At 39.2% G+C, this 20466-nt stretch overlaps 1 protein-coding gene across 3 annotated transcripts in view; it reads left to right on the forward strand.

Moving 5' to 3' along the window:
- The window catches only part of FANCM (FA complementation group M), a 55311-nt gene that overhangs the window by 26494 nt on the left and 8351 nt on the right, over positions 1-20466 (forward strand). Inside the window, exons 7-18 of one of the 3 annotated variants that reach the window (XM_063440119.1) lie at positions 600-701; positions 2751-2849; positions 5741-5928; positions 6223-6429; positions 9091-9328; positions 9486-9631; positions 10854-11015; positions 12521-14003; positions 15042-15170; positions 16436-16521; positions 16650-16721; positions 20106-20247. In XM_063440119.1, coding sequence (XP_063296189.1) covers positions 600-701; positions 2751-2849; positions 5741-5928; positions 6223-6429; positions 9091-9328; positions 9486-9631; positions 10854-11015; positions 12521-14003; positions 15042-15170; positions 16436-16521; positions 16650-16721; positions 20106-20247 — 3054 coding nt within the window. The remainder of the gene's footprint in view (positions 1-599; positions 702-2750; positions 2850-5740; positions 5929-6222; positions 6430-9090; positions 9329-9485; positions 9632-10853; positions 11016-12520; positions 14004-15041; positions 15171-16435; positions 16522-16649; positions 16722-20105; positions 20248-20466) is intronic. The other 2 variants (XM_063440120.1, XM_063440121.1) reach the window with 2 other exon arrangements.

Below are 20466 nucleotides of genomic sequence, written 5' to 3' on the forward strand. Positions count from 1 at the left end.
ATCTTTCTTTTGTTTTATATATATTTGTACAGTCATATGAAATTGGTCTCTGTTCAACCTAGATGGGGTTTTACAACTGGAGGCTATATCTACTCCCTGTCACCCAGCTTCACCCCCAGACATTCTGCCCTTAGTTTGCACGGAATCTGCCTATTTAGGATTATTCTTCCTATTTTTATAGGAAGTCTTAACCCATTTATCTATGTGGCCCATCCCTTCCTGGCTTCTTGGGAACAAAAAGGAGGGGCATCTGGGCCAAAGGTTTTGCTGGAATTTTTAACAACATCCACTTTGACTAATAAAGGCCTAGATAAGAATAAACAAATTGCTTATTCCTAAAATAAAATTTGCTGTAGACATTTATTGCTTATGTTATGTGTTTATTGAAAAAAACTCGTCTACAGCTACCTATTCATATTCATACTTGATAAATGTCTTGTTGGCAAATGTACATTAAATGAAAAAAATAATTTGTATGTACAGTCATCTTAATACAGACAGTACATTTTTCCATTAGATTTCTCAATGACACACTCGGGAACTCTGATTAAACAGTTGTCCGTTGTTACTGCCAAAGCTCATACCCTTTTGTTTTTCAGGAATGATGCGCACACGCAATGAGCTCACCCGGAATTGCGACTTCATGGGGCTGTACGAGCAGCTGGAGAACCTATATTCTGATTCCAGCGCCTCAGCTCCAGGTTAACAAACACTTTGTTTATCAATCACGCAGTGTCTTCTGTCACTTTCTATGTCTCAAGTGGCTTTCCAATTAGTTGTGTGGTGCTTTTATTACATAAATATCTTTGCTCTTAATTTCAATGTTAAAATGTTGAGCAGCGTCATATTGATTGTACATTATAGCTGCATTCACATTGTTCTATAAAATTCTGCAATTCAAGCCGCACATCAGCATATCCTGTGACCATTTACACTTTAAATTCTATGTTTTGGGGAACTAGGGGACCATATGTGATCTGGCTGTCCGGTCCTATGCCGGTATGGTAGCTTACAGTAACTCTGCCATTAGTAAATCTATAGCTAAACTAAAACTACTAAATAAAACTGCAAAACTCTTCTTATGACTAGCAGAAAAAAAACTGATACTAAGGTGACCTCTTCCACAATGCAAAGGTTAACCGACTATTGTTTAACTGGAGAGAGCAAATTGAGCAACTCTGCTTCGTTACCTACTCCAAGTAAAATGTCCAAAAAACAACAACAATGTTTTCAGTCCTTTGTGTAATACTTCTTAAAGATTTTTATTACTGTAATTCAGTGCTAATCTCCGCAATATAATCAGCCGTTGTTCTTTGCGTCTGCTCATGGGATATCGAAGACTAATCTATCTGAGTTTACGCTCCCAAGGCTGAGATTTTAGATTTCATTAAAGGGTTTATATCTCGTTTCTCTGAAAACCTTCAATGTTTTGGATTCATTATGGAGAGTAACCTTGAATTCAGTCATAATGCTTTTTTTTTTATCAAAATGGTTCTATTTATATTACAGGAGTTTTTATTTAATGCAGCCTAACGCAAAGGGTGGTCTAGGATTAACTCACAAAGGGAAAGGGGAGGTTGTTTGTTCCCCCCTCCTCTTATCTTTCACATTACAAATATTTTCTTTTAATGTCCGTGTGTTTTGTTTTAATGTAGATAACTGGACTCCCTGTTTCTGTAGGATTTTTCTTTTCCTTTTAAAAAGCCTCTAACCTTACCTGTAGTCTAGCACAGAGACACATCCCCACATTTGATGACCTTCCTAAATGAAAGGATTTAAGGGGAAAAAGCCCTTTTGTGGCTGTATTCCAGAACCTGTTTTACATTGTAAGAGAAAATGCACCATTGGTTGTGTATTAAGATATAGCGGCTTGGTTGCTTAGCGTGTCCTTTTATACAGCAATTTCATGTTAATTAAAAGGTTGTTTTTTGAAGCTAGCTCGTTTTGGATTTATTATTTTATATCATCTTTGTTATTGCTTCATATATTACTTTTTGGTAGAGCCACTGGCAAACTAAACTCAAATGTCTGAAAATTCTCAAATGTTCTGATTATTCCCTGTCCCTCACTAGACTGATCAAGCTGTGGCAGATAATTGATTTTACCTTCTAAGCTTGTTTGAACAAGGGCTCGTCAATTCTTGTTCCTACACAAGAAACTGGTTTCAGTTCAGTTCAGACTGCAGTCGAAAATGTTGGAGCTCTCCAAGTAACTTTTCAATGCATTTTCATGTTTCTAAATTCCAGCCCTAAGAGAATCTTCTCACTGAAGTTTCGATCCTCCTCCTGTGATGTCATCAATACTAATGCCTTGTGTCCAACCACATGCTTTTCAGAGAAGCATTGAAAACCAGCATTCGTTCTGCGAGAAGCAGAACTACAGAGACGGGGGAACCCTCTGGCAATCTCTTGAAATCTGCCATTCAAAAAATAAACCTGCAGGACATGTGGCTAATTCCTAAAGTATTTCAGTAGAGGTTCCTGTAAATCAAGCTACAAAATAGACAGAACAAAGTACCTGGCTACCGAAAAGCTATAGTGTGTACCCTTTGATGTTCGATCACATTATCTATAGAAAACACAAAATATATTTTTCACTGTTGACCTATATTGCTAAGTGCATGCAAATCTTGTGCTCCCAGTATAAATGTTTCTTCTTCTTCATGTAAATATTACCTCTCCCTAATGAAGTCTGTACATTGTAATTGTGAGGAATGTAATTGTTTATTTATTTATTTTTGCCTCTTGCAGGGTCAGATGTAAAAAAGCCATTTATTTACAGCCACCCGAAGTTAAAAAAGTTAGAGGAAGTTGTTGTTCAGCATTTTAAATCTTGGGGCGATCGTCATGGTAGGTTTTTGATGCATTGTTTTTAACACAACGATTGTGAATAGAATGTGTGTGGTTGTTTTTTTTTTTGTTTTTTTTATTTCCTTTTTATTTTCACTAAACATGGATTCTGGAGAATTGACAAGCTCGGTGTTTTAGTCCAGAATGGTTGAATTTGAATAACTCTCCAACTGGCCAAAACATGGCAGCCACTTGTCGGTTCTCCCAGGATCCTGGTTTAGTCAAATAAATGCCACATTTGCTGTCTGCATTAAATTACAATTAACTCCACCAGGTGCAAGCAAATCATTGCTGTCTGTCCTATAAACTGAATTGCAAATCCATTAATAAAGTAGCCATGCTGTGGCTAGTGTAGTGTGTTTTTTTTATTTTTTTATTTTGCAACTTTGGTTTTACCGCCGTCCAGTTTAGTGAATGAATTCCACATCAACCACTTGTTGCAGTTTGGTTTCTACAGTTCACATCTAGTCATGTAAAGATGGGTGGGCTGGAACCTTGGTTGCCTTTGGCCCATTTCCCTGCAATACAATCTTGGTAGTTTTCATGCATTCAAACAGAATGATAATGTGTCATTATGCCAAGTGAATGGCCGATGTCTAGTAATAGAAATGCCGGGTATTATATTTATAGATCTACCAACAGTTTCCTTTAATTAGGTATTTACGAAATCTTTTACCAGGAAGGAAACGTAAGTAAATGTTCCCTTAAAAATCATAGGCTTTGTGAAAAATCTCAAACAAGACCAATCTCATCATAATGGTCGTACCAGTGGTTAAAGGGTTACTTTAATTGTACAAATGCAGAGTAATGCTGATTCTTTTGTCAATACTTATTCAGCTTTTAGATTTTTAAACCAGAGGAGAACTGGTTGGATCATCCAGGTTTACCATTATTAAATGGAAACTTGTGTCTAAAAGCTTGTTCTATAGATAACTGTAGCGGTTATGATGCAAATGGGTTTTGTGAAGTTTCTCCCATTGTTTCCTTTAAATGGTTTGACAAAAGCAAGACTCTCCCAGCACCTACAGCTCAGCCTTTTCCTGCCTTCAGATAACGTCGAAGTACTTGCACGTTAACCACCCAGCCCTGCTTTGGTTTCATATGTTGTATGTTATCATTGATTCATGCACTTCTCATACATGTTCAGTGCATGTTCCATTTATAAAAACACTCATAGAGAAGCATCAATCCTTTTTATTTTTTATTTTATTTTTTTAAAATATGGAGTCAAATGTCTCGCCCCCACTCACTCCTGTAGAGGTTATAAGCACCAGAACTGGCCTCACTTCTATTATCTTTATGTATTGTGTGCGCTCCATGCAAATCCATAAAAATACATCCCCTTTCTGTCTGCGTAAGCCCTCTGTGTTTGCATACAGAGTTATATAAAAAGATGGAAATGGACCTTTTCAATAGCTTATATCTGAAATCCTCTAATCTGCGTAAACAGCTTTTTGCAGGTATTTGTCAATGTCATTTCTGCATTGTTTGGAAAGAACATTGAAATCCATTTAGATGGGAGTGATGCTCGGTGGGTGAGGGAGGATATCTAAAATTGGAAATCTCACAAGCACGCCGTGTACTTGTACCATTGTATAACATACGCCCTCCTCTGACTCTTCCGTGTAGTTGAGTTTGAAATCTTTATATTTTATCTAAATTCTCCAGGTGTAACCCCTTCCTCTGTATGTAAAACACCTACATTGTCTGAGCAGCTTTTAACAACGTCACAGGTCAAGGTTACATGTGTACATCGGGCTCCGCATGTCATGAAGCTTTCAAAAATGTGTTCAATTAAAATTTTTGATCATTTTTTTCTTTGCACATGCATACATTTAATTTTTTTTGTCTCACCCATTTCTATTTATATTGTTCATTAATGACGACAGATAATGAACTTGTGTTCATTTTAATTTTAGATTGTGGTGGTCGCAAAAATGCCTAGGAGTTAAATATGTAGCAAGTGCAAAGTCTAGTCTTTTTTTTTTTTTTTTTTTTTTTTTTTCTGTGTTGTTAAAAAGGCAACTCCTTGCACTCTTCGTATCAATATCGAAGTGGCCTTCCTTTCAGCCCATTTAGTGAAGTGGCTGCTTCTTTTTCATCGCTTGTATTGTACGCCGCATTTGTCAGAAGGACATTTTCCTACTTGATTAATCCCTGGCAGGTATTGATCGAGAGCTGCTGTGCGTTGGCCTAGATAACAAAGCTAATTTCATGCAGCTAAAATTGCACGGAAATCAATTGCTATGATTTGTCCATTTTGTCATGTAGGGCTGGAATTGTGCATAAAGTACCCCCATTACTGGTTCTCATCGATCATTTATCTATGGGAGTTCAGAGAGTCTAATTAGAATGGTATTAATTGATCCTGGGTTTTTTCCTTTGAAGTTCAATAATGAACACTGTAAAAGTCATTTTAGTGCAGTGTACACATTTTGTGCCTGAGAGTTTATTGAAGTTAAAGAGTTTTCAAGCATGATGGCACTTTAGTGGTTATGATGTGAGGCGTACCCTGGCACGGTAAAGGGGGTGAGTAGTTTTACTACGGGTTGTCTCCTTATCTGGGTCACCCTCAGGTCTACTGCTTCAGGCTCACAACATCTTTTTTGCTGAACTGCCGCTCATTTATTTGCTGAGAACATATGAAGTGGTCATGGTTTTTGGAGTAACCCTTTTATTTCAAGACAAGGGAAAACATTTCTTCAGCTTAACCGATGTAGCCTAAAGTCTGCTATTCCATTGTCCATTCTCCCCAATTAAATGTAGTGAATGAACTACAAACTGAAAGAGTTGAAAAGGAACTCACGTGCCGTGTTTTTCCCCATCAATCCTTTGTGCGCATGTATGTATCTCCTTATATGTTAACATCCTCACCCATATGATTTCTCCAGCTCCGAACACTTCCAAGCAAACACACGAAGATACTCGCATTATGATTTTCTCCTCATTCCGTGATAGTGTCCAGGAGATTGCCAAAATGTTAGACCAACATCACCCAACGGTTCGTGTTATGACTTTTGTTGGACACTCAAGCAGTGGAAAAAACATTAAGGGCTTCACACAGAAAGAACAGCTTGAGGTACATGAACAAAACGTTCACTATTAACTATTCAAAGTGGGGCTTCTCAAACCAGCTTTCAAGGGTCATCTGACTATCCATTGAGGCTATAATTGATATCTCCACATGAATAGCAATGGGTTATGCATACATATTATAAGATATTATATAATTTCTGGCCAATCCCATTTCACACCTATGCCAGATAGGCATTTCAATGGTTGTTGATCTAGAATTAGTATATTGTGTTGGAGCCTTATCTCGTTGCTAGATTTTTCCAGTTGACCATACTCTTGTTATCTTCTGGTAAACCAGGTTGTAAAGCGGTTTCGTGAAGGAGGATATAATACTCTAGTCTCTACATGTGTAGGAGAAGAAGGACTTGACATTGGTGAAGTGGATTTGATCATTTGTTTTGATGCCCAAAAGAGTCCAATACGTCTTGTTCAGAGAATGGGCCGAACAGGGAGAAAACGCCAAGGCCGAATTGTTGTCATTCTGAGTCAAGGACGGGAGGAGAGGGTAAGCCAGTATTTGGAAGTAATATACCCCTACGTAAAGGGGTATTTGTAGACAGATTTTTGGGTTTTTTTGCATGGGTCATTGGTACTTGTTCCAATTGATGCCGAGTGTATTTCAATTTTAAAGTCTCCATTCCACATTTTTCTAGTTCCATTAAAGATACAAGACTGGTTGCATGAAGCATATATGTGCTATAGACCATTGCGGCAAGTTTGTCCTGTCTTAAATTTATTGATACAGACATATGTTACTTGCAGTCGCTACGATATTGGTCAATATCTCCCCATTGACAAGTCTTCACCTTTGTGTTATTCAGCAATTAGATACCCCATGGTGCCAAAAAAGGGTACTTTCATGCTGTCATCAATAAGTGACCTTTTTTGGAGAGAAATATAGAGTAGAGGCGCTAATTACGAGCAATTATTTCTGATAAAGTAGGTTACAAATCTCAGGGGATATGGATCTGCAAGGCTGAACATCCTGTTTCGTCATGTCACATCCAGCAGGTTAAAGACTCGGTTGATGTGTAGTTATACAGTATCTCATGGCAGCTACTGGTATAAACATCATATTAGAAATAAACCGTATTAAATACTGGGGAAAATTGTAGGAACAAATTGATCTGATACAAACAGTGTAATCTTAACAGCATTACAGGCCCCCGGGCAAAACAGTGCACTGGGGCCCTCCCTACACAACCACTCAGAAAAGAAAACTTAAATTATCGATAAAATGAAGCTTATATATAGTATATTTATGTAATCCGTCTTTAAATAATAAAAAAACATGCCGTACTGCAGAGATTAATCCACACAAATGTTTAGTAGGTAGCAGAGGGAGGCAACTGACATGGACTGGTAAAAATATTAGAAGAATTTCATTATGGCTTTATTGCTTCAACTAATTGTGCGTGTGGATTTTGGCTTATGTACAATTAGTATGGGTACGTTGTTTTCAATCAGGTCCGTTTATGTATTCGCAACAGCACGATCACATGTTCAGATACTGAGGGGATTTGTCCACCTAAATGTTTTAATAAGGGGGGAATGAAGGTTCTGGAAAAAAAAAAAAAAAACTCTCGGAATAATCTACTGAAAAGTAGGCAAGCCTCTTGGGCCCCTGGGCAACATCCCAGCGTGCCCATGTGTTAAGACAGCCCTGGATACAAAGGGGAGCAACAGTTGTAATGACGGTTGTAGGACAAACTCAGAGGACAGGGAGAACACCTGCTGGTTCTTACTTAAAAGGGTAGAGGAGTAAAAATTAGAACCTTTCCATACCTGTCACCTTTCCTCCTAATCTGCCAAGCTAACTTAGAGAGGATAAAGCCACCACCAACAGGACTTCTGTTCCAACCCAAGTAATTGGTCTAAATGTTGCAACTTGGTCCCTTTTTAGTGAGTAAACCAAGTCGCAGATCAAAAAGTAAAAAGAGAGCCGTTCTGCTCATCTCACCTCCTCCATGTCATTTTTTAGTGGTTGTGCAACCTTTTATCTTAAGACAACACTTTTCTTTCATTTCAGTATCGATATGATGACACTAATGCCATTATGGTACAACCTGTGAGCATTCCTTTAAAGGGACCGTAGACACGATCACCATTTCGCCTCATTGAAGTGGTTATAGTGCCTGGGGTCCCCTGGCACCGTCCCACAATTGAGTGTTTAAACATTTTCAAGCAATTTAACAGTAAATAAGTGTTCCTGGCCACCCAAAGCCCAACCCCCACTGGAACACGCTTCCTTCAAGCCATACCAATTCTTACCAGCAATGGGCTCTGTGAAAGACTGAAATCACAGCTGCCCTTTGTTGTTCATGCTAATGCTTCCTCACAGTGGGGGATGCACTGATAGGAACTCTCTTTAACATTGAAACCTTAAAAACTGTTTAACAGTAAATGGAGGGACTGTGCCTGTGGGCTCCCGACACTATAATCCCTTGAATAAGATGAAGCAGTTATGGTGCATACGGTATCCCTTTATTTAAACTATGGCTTATAAAGGGCTGTAAATGAACCAGATTCCATCATTTCTGGTGGTAGAGGTGCCACTGTGATGGCAATTATTGCAGCTACATAGATCCTGCAAATACGTAGAGCTCACTGTGATATAATTATAGATATTTTAATTTTAAAATCAAGTCCCAAAACACTGCAAAAATCCAGCTTGGTGGAAAAATGTATAATTCTGCTTCCAAACGCACTCTTTATGAGAAATGAAAAAGCAAATAATATCCGGAATATTAAGTAATATAAACTGCTTCAACAAGTGTGCTACAACTGCTACAAAGAGCTTTCAGTTAAATAGGGATCCACCAAAATAGAAAAATTACTTGTGTGTATTTGTTTTAACCATGAATTAAAAGATGGACGGCCCTTTATTTTGATTGTTGATGGAATCCCCTGTAACTGAGAGTCCAGTTCCCTCGGTGCAGCTAGCGATACGTGTGAATATTTGCTCACAAAGCCCAGAGTAAGGGTTCATATGTGCCTGTTTATGGATTTTTATTTAATAACTAGTATTATAGCAATAAATGCTCTGCTTTTTCCCCAAAAAGCATCTAGAACCATTTTAAAGATCTTGGCTGAATGTGATAAAACAACATCTCGGGAGAGAATTCCATTTCCTGGTATCTTATTTGCATTTCGTTTCTCATGGCAGACGTATAACCAAAGTCAGAGCAACAAGAAGAGCATCGACAAAGCAGTATTGGGGAATAACAAAGTGTTTCAGCTCTGTTCTCAGAGCCCTCGCATGGTTCCTGAAGGTTTAAACCCCAAGGTGCACAAGATGTTCATCACACAGGGAACATATGAAAACAAAGACAGCGCCCCACCTCTCTCCAAAGCCAAACTTTCAAGCCTCGGACACCACAGATTATCTCTGTTCGATCAGAACGGTATTTACCATATCCACTGTTGCCGTGTGTCTGCACTGTGGGGGTATATAAGTGGGCATTTTAGAAACATTTAATTTAATGAAACTTTTTAAAAACAAACTTGTAATAAGTTGTGTATGCTATTTAAGTAGATCTCTTGTTTATACCATTTTATCAGATTCCCTAAAAGAAGGCTGGCCTTTGACACACAGAGAATATGAGACCTGGAACAGTTTATACCGATTAAATGAATCTGACGGAATTACGGATGTTTTGCTACCAAGATCTAGATTTGAATCCTTCAAAGCAGCTGAAGAGACGCCAGTAAGTCCATTCACGCTTGGCGTAACAAGCTCGTCATTCACATTCTTCTCTCTACTCTATGCCCATCTCTTATGGAGCTTTTTTTATTATTCTGTGAAATAAATTCATTATACCGTTGTATCATTACAATTAGCCTTTCAGCTTTTAAAGAATTGCGATCCAGTAAAAATCTAATTGCTTAGTGAGATAAGAATATTGCTCTTCCGGGAGAAAATGTAAAAGCTTGCTCTTCCTGTGGATAATTCCTAATTGTGCAGCACTGCGGAATGCGTTGGCGCTTTATAAATGCCAGTAATAAATAAAGAACACTTTATGCATATATGCCTTATTGAGCATGATAGAACCAGGACTATAAATTCCTTGGGCCCACACCATTCATCTACTCAGCTCTAGTATAAATGTTAAAGGGACACTCTAAATCACTGTTTAGAAGATCTACTCCCAATGAATACATGCATGCATTTTTTTTTTATACATGTATTCATTCTTATGAACCGTAGCCTTTTCCCCAGCAGAGAATTTTTAATGAAGAAGCTTCTGAATTGGTGCACTGGGGTGCGTGCCAGATCTCATTTCTGAAGCGTTTGCTGTATTCCCCCCTCCCTGCCTCTTACCTGTAGCCAGGGAGGGGGGGGACACTGGATTCCCTGGTGGTCCGGTGGCTCCACTTGTTGAGCCAGCAAGACTCCCTCCATAATATCCCTCCTGCCAGCCAGTGCTCTATTTCTGACACGAGCCCAGCATGCATTGCATGCCGCGACGCGTTGTCATGACAACCAGCGACAACGCTTTACAGCCGTGGCTTGAGAGAGTGCTGGAGAGGAAGGTAAGTATATCCTGGGCCCTGCTTGGAAGCCAGCAGGGCCCGCAGAGGCATATATACATAGCGGTACTCGCTATATATATATGCCGATTGAAGGGCTGGGGGCCCGGGCATGCAGAGGATTACCTGTGCAGCCTGGGCCCCCAGGACCGCCGGGCCCGTGACAACCGTCTTGGTTGTCACCCCCTGATGGCGTCCTGACTGAGCTACTAAACAAACCAGGAAGTAACAGGACTGGTTGTCTGATTGACAGCCAGGGGAATGTAACAAGGTTGATTTTATAAAAGGGGAATAGGTGTTTTGAGTGTTCCTTTAAATTCAAAATATGTATTTAATAACTACTTTTTTCTTCTTCTCATTCTAATGTTAACTTTGTCAATCTGTACTACTGTGATTCAGGAGGAGCCTGATCCCCCACGTGGAAATGTCCGCAAGCTCTCCCTTACCGAATGGCGGTTATGGCAGAACCAGTCCCTTCCCACAGAGTTCGTAGATCACTCAGACAGATGCAAACATTTCACTGCAACCATGGAAATGATTGAGTTGATGAGACTTGAAGAGGTAACCATTCACTGATGATAATAAATACCGGCTAAGCATTTTTAATGGCAGCAAACATTACGTGTTTTTTTTTTTACTAAAGTACCCAGTTACAAAAAGCTGGAGGGAGGGGAATCTCAAAATGAATGGATTTGTGTGACATTCCCCAACCCTGATATAAGGTTTGTGGCTGTCTGCAAAAACTAAACCAGGAATCCGTTTTAATAGGGACAGGTTTGATGTTGTTCATGCAGTATATAAATATGTGGTTAATTCTCTGTTTGGTAGCTAGGAAGCATCTTCTATTATTCAGCTGTTACATTTGCTGGAAACTCCATCATATACGTTGACATTGTCGTTTGTTTTTTTTGTCTATTTTCTTTAGTTCGGAGGCTTTGTTTATTTGCCAAGTCCATTACATGCACCTTTCATAAATAGGATTGAAGAGCTTTAAAACTCTTGAGATTGCTCTGTAATTGTGTTGGGAGCCTTTTCTGCTTCCTTTCCATATACTGCCAAAAAAGCTCCATTCTGCCCATTCTCACTGTACACAAAAGTCGCCTCACAGACAAAAGCGCTATTGTAGGTAACATACAAAACCACATTCCCACCAAAACACTTTTATATTCTCTCATCATGACCTAATTTTGAAAGAAAATTGATCATGACCTCTTATTTCCATTAACACGTTTCACTAATGAGGCAGAGGACCGATTTTTATAATGGTTGCAAACATTTTCTCTCTTTTATTCGTATGATTGACTAATGTACAACCTGTCTCTTTTCATGATAGCTGGTAATTTACAGAATGTTTTGAACAGATGGATTGTAAAGCAGCCCGAAGCAGCATCTATATTTACCATATTATGTACGGTTATAATGTTGCTGCATCTTTTAGAAATTCTAATAGTCATTAAACCAATGTTTCCATGGTTGACACTGGTGAATAGTGCATAAATGTTTCCTATAACCACAAAGGGAGCGGTGGAGGGGTGTAATCAAAAATCACAAATTGATTTAAAGACCTGACAACTAACTAGCAGATAGAAATGTGCAGTGGATTAAGAGGGTTAACCACACATGTGTTGTCTTGTTCTTTCGTTTTTGGAGTTCTGCTGAAGCTTTGTGTGCAAAATCCCTAAAAAGCAGGCCTTTTGTCTGCAGGAAAAAAATAAATACAAGATTATTTGAGATTAAGAGGGAAATGCGTTGACTAGATATAGACACATATTTGACTCCTTACGAGAACTTTATTTTAATTGATGTAAGGTGGATAAGAATATTTAGCAAAAATTGTTTCTTCCCTTAAAAAGTAGACGAATTTGATAAATCTTTGTGTTCTTTTTGCGTTCTGGTATTTAAAGTGAAATGATGCTGTTCACAAGATCATCATTTTAAATTGCATGGCATCAACAATAGTCATTTTAATATCGGTAGTTTTGTTTGGGTTATTTGCTTTTTTTTATTGTTTTGATACTCATTGTTCATACTGGGAACCATTTCTATTTTGCTTGAAATCATTTCAGGGTGTGTGCAGTTATGATTTGGAAATGAAGTCTTACTTGCACAAGGAAGATGTTGGGATGAAGAAAGTGCCAGCCAAGACCCACCTCACCCACTCCTCCACGAATAGACCAAAACATCTAGTACCTTCTACAACAACTTTGAGGGACGCCCCACATTCATCAGTTGAGACAGAGTCAGATTTTAAATGCAGCGTAAAGTCAACATCTACTAGTCTGAAGCCCATCTCAAGATCCCATTTGTCTGAGGATTTGGAATGTGCTGTTGCTTTAAGTCCAGATCCTGCCGACTCAGAGTCTCCACCTTGTATTTTGGAAGGACCACTCATGCCATCTGAATTTCCAGCATTAGACCCTTTTAATGGAGAAGGCATTGACGCACCGCTCTCCAGACCTAAGACCAGTTCTGTATCTGATATAAACAGCAAATTGTCAACTTGCACAGAAGATGTGCAGTCCAAATCACATACGTTTGACTCTGGCTCTCAGTGTTTTAATGACCATTCATCTGCATTTTCAAGTATGTCCTATGGTCCTCCGACACCTTCTAATGATTTTGTGTTTACAGAATTTCTTGCTGATCGGCAACATGAGTGCCAGGATATTTTAACACGAACAAAACATTTTTTATCCTGTTCTCCCCCGCCTTTAAGTAGTCTTGATGACTTTGATGTAGCAGAATTTACTAGTGCTGCACAAAGTACTTTTCCTGATTTGAAAAGAGAGCATCTTGAATCACTTACACCTATAAAGGTCACCACTGATCTTCCAAAATTAAAGAATAACCCTGACCAATCCATGCAGGATTATTTAAGTGATGTAATATCTTCTGATATTGCAGAGGAAATTCATAGAAATCTGGTTGTGTTAACACCAGAGTTTGAAAAGCCTTTGTGTGAAAGTAAAATAGTTTCAGCTTACTGTGAAGACATGCCCAATCAAGAGACTTGTTTTAAACCTATTATCTCGAAAGAACCTGAAGATGATGAAAATGACCCAGAATGGGATAACCTCTTTGAATGTGACAATGAGCAGTTGGATTTCTCCCCTAAATCTACACTTTCTCCATCTCTGTCTGTGGATCATCTGCTGGAAGATGATGCAGCTTCTCCAACCGGCGTCACTTTGCCTGACCACCAAGACATCAGCTCTGAGCTGTTTGAAGATGATCCTTTTTGTGACATTGTCCAAGAGAATTCAAACAGTGGACAGGGGAAAACCATAGAAACTACGAGTGTGACTTTTAACCTGTTTGATCCATCAATTTTTGAGGATGGGTCTGAACAAGATAGTGATACCAATGAGATCTCGTCCTCAGCATATGACTGTTCTGAAGAGATGTTTTCTGTTAATTTTGATCTTGGATTCTCCGTTGACGATAGCAGTTTAGAAAGTGAAGCGTCTTCGAAACATGGATCAGATGCGGATTGCAAGAATGACTTGCCTCACACTCCACTCCAGGAGAGCACAACGAATGTTATAGAAGGTAACAAGTTTACTTTACTTTGACTTTAGGATATATATCTTGAACACTTCCCTGTGTTAACCACTACCATCCATTTTAATTTGAGTTCATATAGAACAGTGATTCTTGGCCTTTGGGATAAGACTTAGTGGGCCCCCATAACATTTTTAGTGGGTTGTCAGAGGTAAGGACAAGCGGGCCCAAGGTAACTGCCTACAATGAATTGTTTACTATGGAGGCATATTGTTTCCCAGTGTAGTGGAGACTACTTTGATAATGTGATCATTACGACTTCAGCTTCTTGAAGTGGTTTCTGTTCTAGAGCACTGTGCCCCTGTTTATTTACAAGTCAGTGTTTCATTGTGACAACAAGAATCAGAATAATTTGTAGCTGTAGCTAGAACCCTTGTTAGTGGGAGGAATTAGAGGAACTGTTTGGGCACCATAACAAATTCATAGAAATTAAGTTGTTATGGTGCCAGGAGGCCACTGGCACTGGCTTATCTCTAGGGGTAAACAGTTCACAAACAATTTAACTACCAAGTCTGTGCTGTTCTGCTCTGCCCCCCTGCTATTACACTTTCTAAAAATCTTAAGAACAGAAGGATTTTATTTAAAATTAATGGCGAGCTTCTCACTGGTTTAGAGTGTCTGCTAGCCTCTCCAAGTCAGTCAGCGATGTCACTGCTCGATGTTGCCCGAGCCTTCATTTATAAAGAATTTCAGAAAGCTGACGGACTGGCACTGATGTACAGACTTTGTGGTTAAACCACTCGTGAACTGTTTAACCCCTAAAGGTAAGCCAGCGCCAGGGACCTCCTAGCTCCATACCTTCATTTTCATTTAGTTAAAAGGACAGTCTATGCATTAAAAGCACACCATCTTAATGAAGACATTTCAAGGCATAGACACTGCCTGGGCAGCTTTGCAAACAGAAACAGTGTTTTTGAGAATAGTGACTATTAGTGGCTATACGACACAGCCTCTGGGAGCTTTCCACCGATGAATTCTCGTTTTCGGCATATGACTGTTCTGAAGATATGTTTTCTATTAATTTAGATCTTGGATTCTCAGTTGACTATAGCCTTTCAGAATGTGAAGCGTCTCCAAAACGTGGATCAGATGCTGATTGCAAGAACAACATGTCTCACACTCCCCCCAAGGAGAGCAGGACGGATGTTGTAGAAGGTAACATACTAACCCATCTAACTATATAATATGTATCTGTAAAACACACTTCCCTATGTTCACCACTGCTACCATCCGTTTTAATTGTAGTTTATATAGAACAGTGGAAATGCCAATGGAAAAGGCTCAATGGGCCCCCATGTCATTTTAGTGGGTCGTTAGAGGTAAGAACAAGTAGACCCAAAGTAACTGCTTACAATGAATCGTTCACTATGGAGACAGTGTATCCCAGTGTAGGGGAGACCACTTTGATGTTAAGACTGTTTGCAACATTTTGAAGAACCATAACCAGTTCAGCTTATTCAAGTGGTTTTGGTTCTATAACACTGCCACTGTTTGTTTACAAGTCAGTGTTTAATTAGGACAACACGAGAACAGAATAGTTTGTAGCTGTACCTAGAAGCCTTGTCAGAGGGAGGAATTAAAGGAACAGTTTGGCAGTCTGGGATTAAAAAAACATTTACCAAGTTCCTTAAGCTGCACAGCTTAGAGGTAGACTGCAGCTTCTCTAACCAGGAAAAAGGGTCCACTAGCCAGCAGTGATATAGCGCTAAATTGGAATCTGTACCAGGCAGAGACCATGAATCTTTTAATGCTTTACCTGGACCTTAACTGAGTGTGGGGAACAAAAATCTCAACCAACATTTCTGCTCACGTATGTGCACGCTCATTGCTAGCTTTTCTAGCAAGGAGAAAGGTCCTATCTACTTGCACACGCAAGTTGGACAAAACTGACACGAGTTGCCGTGACTGAGCATACCAGCTGTCTGACGGCCAGACCGGGGAGACTCTTGTAGAATCTGGGTGTGATTATTTTAGTTTATATTGTTGCAGTGATAAGAGTAGATGCAGGGTACTCTATGCTCCTTAATGGTGCTTTAGGTTACCATTTAAGTGAATTTGATACTTTGAGTCATTGGATTGCTCTACGGAAAGATGTGACTGTTACGGATTGTCTGGAATCCAGCATGTTGATCTCTCTGTATGTGAAATATTACGGACTGTAAAGGGGGAAGAAATCAGGTTGCCTAGGATACGTGTTGGATAAAACTGCACGAACTGTAAATTATTATTAGTATTTATTTATTTATTTATTTTTTAAATGAAGAATTCAGCTTTTAAGGAAAACAAAATTATAGACAAATAAAGCCTTGTTGTAAAACTGAATTAGATGGAAATTTGTTTTCCATTGTAATTGTAATCGAGGTCTGTTTTACTTTATTTTGTGCGTCGCACTGCTCACTGTAATGTTTGCCACGTCTCAGTAGGAAGCGGTTCCGAAAGCGAAGACTCCGTGGTTTTCAGAAGAAAAAGAAAATTAACCAAAATCAATGTGCTCAAGTCCCCAGAGGTAATTTGTTTGGGTGGGGGGGGGGAATACATATTACACTATAAGTATGTCCTAAACTCTGTTTTTGTTGTGTCTTTTGTTTTTATTGTTTTATCTTTAAGTATTTGTTCCTAATTTATTTTCCCAAGATTGGCAGCAGTGACTGTGATTTTGATTCACCAATTCCCGTGGTGAAGAAACGAAAACGCGTCTTTAGAACTGTAAGTCTGGGTTTGTGTTTAAAAGTGCCCTGCTAAACCTGTGTATGTGATGTCGGGAAAAGGTCTGATCTTTCAAGGGGTCATTCAGGCCTATAGTAGCTAAATCCCTTTAGCCCTACGTTCACATTCCCATCACTATTGCTCGGTTGCAGGGTCTACGTTATTAAGAAACAATGTACAAACAAGCCAAAGCAAAACATTAAGTGCATATAGAGTGTAAGCTCTCTTGTCAACTCCAAAGCAAGCCTCTTAGAGGAGTCTCACTCTGTGTGTCTAATTCTTACACACTTGCTAAACTTCTAGTCCATACAGAAATCTGACACAGAAAAATGAGACCCATTTATTAAAGGGACTTCGCAGCTGTCTCAACCCCTGCAGCCTATTGTGTGCTGTATTGTAATGGTTATGGTGGTTGGGGGCTATAGGTGTTGTCCCCAGTAAGCCAAGCACAGCTATTTACTAATGTAAGAATTTAAATTGAAGGTCAGAGTGGATGAAGTGAAAGCATGGCTGATTTAGCCATTTTTTCTATATCTCAAGTCCCTAGAGGTCATTTATCTTGGTGAAGAAAATGTTGACCTTAAATTTGAAGTTCACTTTGAATTTTTACGTTGGTGAATAACCCTTGAAGTGTTTGCACAGAGTCAGCATGCAGGCTGCCTGTGCGTGGTGTCACTTGTGACGCCAGACCAGCTGAGGATTGCTTTAGAGGTTGGGCTGCTCTGTTTATAGTAGACTTACCATTAAACTTCTGTCTGGGCTACAACAAACTTGGGCTGATGTCTATGAAGGGTGCAGCAGCAGTCTAGATTGTCAGATCTGCTTTGTCATGTTACGAGGCATAAATAGTGCTGCTTTGCATTGCCGAGCTGTCATTTCATTATCCCCCAGGAATCCTGTAAGCATACGGCTTTCATTAATGTGAGGAATTGGAAAATATTGGAGGCTCAAAACTGGAACACAAAGTGCAATTTGTACCTTTCTGTTTGTTTTGTGTTTGTTAGTTTTATACTGTAACGGCTGTTATTTTTGACATTGTGTAGCTTTAAGTGAAGTTTATCACATACAAAGTATAAACCATTTATAAAGATAAAATGTAATCAAAGGCAGACTGTCTCTTAGCAACAGCATTGCTTTCTTCAGATAACGCACATATGTTCTCTTCTGTGCTTTGCAAAGCTTGAGATTTGAAGAGCGTTGAATGGTGGGGGAGAATGTGTCCTTGCAGCCCCTCCAAACAAAAAGCCGGTTAGGGCTTATTGTTCTTGCCAATGTCATGTGTGAAAAGACAACCCCCAGCTCTGCGAAAAATAGCTTTTCATTCAAACAGCAAAAAACAGATTATCCTTTGACTGAGGGAAAGAAGAAAAACAATTTTCTAAAACACTATGAATCAAAAATTACAACCTAATGGTTTAAAAACAGATTATGGATATAAAAGTTATGTAAAAGTGCTTTTGTGTATTCTTTCACCATTTTTACAGATTTATAAGGTGTGTGTGTGTATATATATATATAAAATTCCACGGGTCCCGCACTCACTGCTCCCGGTCTTGTTATTGCCTAGGTGCAATCTCCGACCTTAGTATAAACGCTGTCTTGATGGAGAGCACTCACAGGACTCAGAAATGTGTGTGTGTATATATATATTTATTTATTATACCCAAAATTAACAAATTGTCTTTATTTTGTAATTGTAATAGCATGTACTTAATGTTACAATTACGAGAAGGTTAATGGCAAAGCTAAACTCCCTGAGTGTATAAATGTGGCGTGATTTCATGGAAATACATTATACTGACAGAATGGAAGTGAACTTTCAATAATAAATAAAGCCTGAGCTATACGAGCAATGCAAAAGTAAAGGAATATTAATAATACACATTTGTATTCATAATGCCATATTGCCCTGGTAGCAGTTTAGGTCCCGCCCCCCCCCCCCCCCCCACACACACACGGACATCCCACCTCCTTGTCTGTGATCAGCAAGGTCATAGGGAAAGCATTGATGGCTAGTGCGCATGCACAGCAAAATGCCGCTCTACGAGCCCATCTGATAGAAACAGCAGAGTTTTACTCGGCAATTACAGAAAAAGCACCTCTCGTGGCCTTCTGAGTGATGGTAACTAGAGACTTTAAACCCTACTATGAAAACATTGCTGTTCCTGCAAAATGTTTTACGCTACAGGGTTACATTTGGGGGTTCATGGCACCCAAACCACTTCATTGTAAATAAAGGGTTCTGGGTTCCTATAGTGTCCCTTTAAGGAATAGCACCTCAAAAATATATATATTTTAAAACTAATGGTTACTCCAAACACCAGGACAACTTCAGTGACTTGAAGTGGGCATGGTACTTGAAGTCTGTCTTTAACCCTGTATGTGCAGTATTTCAAAGGCTAATGGCCTTTGATGCCAGAGGTGTAACTTTACATCCGACATCATAAGCCAGGCATGTGAACAAGGGTTCCAGGGTGGCTAATGTTAACGTCTTGGTATGCTGGCAGCAGACTCCCCATGGCCCCCTGAGTACGGGTAGCCTGAGCTTGTTGTCGGTAGTTGTATATGCAGTGGGAGCCCGGTGAACACGCATCTGCTGAATGAGCTGGTCAGGCTCCCCCCCCCTCCTCCCGGCTACAGGCAGAACTTAGCCTTGCACTGAAGATACATTCATGGTGTGTATGTGTGTGGTTTGTTTGTTTTTTCATTTTAAACACATTTTTAGCAACAAAAACGTATTTTTGAGGGTCTACTTCTCAATAAATTGTGTTTGAAACCATATCCAAGCAACTTTTTTTTCTTTTTTTTAACTCCCCTCTATCCTTCCACCTCATATTCATGATAATCATAGATCTCATCTGCAAATTGCTGGTGTGTTGCTCAGTTAACAATTTGGCTAATTGATGGCTTCACAAAAAAGAAAGGCTATTAAATAGAATGCACTGAAGAGCAATTCTCTTCACATCAGAAACGTAAAGGCACCACAGCTGCTATATGCTGATTTTGCTTTATTTAAGTTTTTTTTTTTTTTTTTTTTTTTATGCGCAACAGCATTTTATTGTATATTCTTGAAATGGTGGTTGGTTTTATCCTGTTTCACAACAAATATCACCATCAATGTTTTGGCCCCATCTGGGGCTTTTTAAGATGACTCTTGATAAGTCTCATTAAATTACATTACATTCTTGTTCAATTAATTACCGGTACCTTCTCTTAATTAACGTAAGAGGAGTTTCTTGTAGTAAGATTGTCTTTCTGGGTAATAAGCTGGCAGTTCCCTCAGTTAGCCCACATCCTGTATGGTGAAATGCCACAATTACAATGGGTCTTGCTATTTATAAGTGCTGGTGTCTGTGTGAAGCTCACAATCCTCTTTTTCCGTAGGGCTGTGCAAGAGAATTTTTTGATGACCAGGCAGAGCTGTCCTCCGGAGGAGAATCTGTTTCCTCTGATGAAAATGACGCATCTGAAAACGAACAAGATACATCCATTGTAGACTTTCTGAATGACAACACTCTGACACAAGGTTTGAAAACCACCCAGAACCAAAGAAATAGTTAAAGTTAGACTAACAAACCAATAGCAGCACAGAAAGGCCGTATAGACCCACTAACTCATTCTCTGCTGCTGAAGGCAGCTTACTGTGGCCAGTTGCTCCTAGTTATGTGGATTTTGGCCTTCATTTTATCCTGACTTTCTGTTTGTTAACATGTCGGGTAGGTGATAGGTTTTTGTTTTTCATAAC

This window comes from Pelobates fuscus, chromosome 13, assembly GCF_036172605.1.
Source record: "Pelobates fuscus isolate aPelFus1 chromosome 13, aPelFus1.pri, whole genome shotgun sequence".
Classification (NCBI taxonomy): domain Eukaryota; kingdom Metazoa; phylum Chordata; class Amphibia; order Anura; family Pelobatidae; genus Pelobates; species Pelobates fuscus.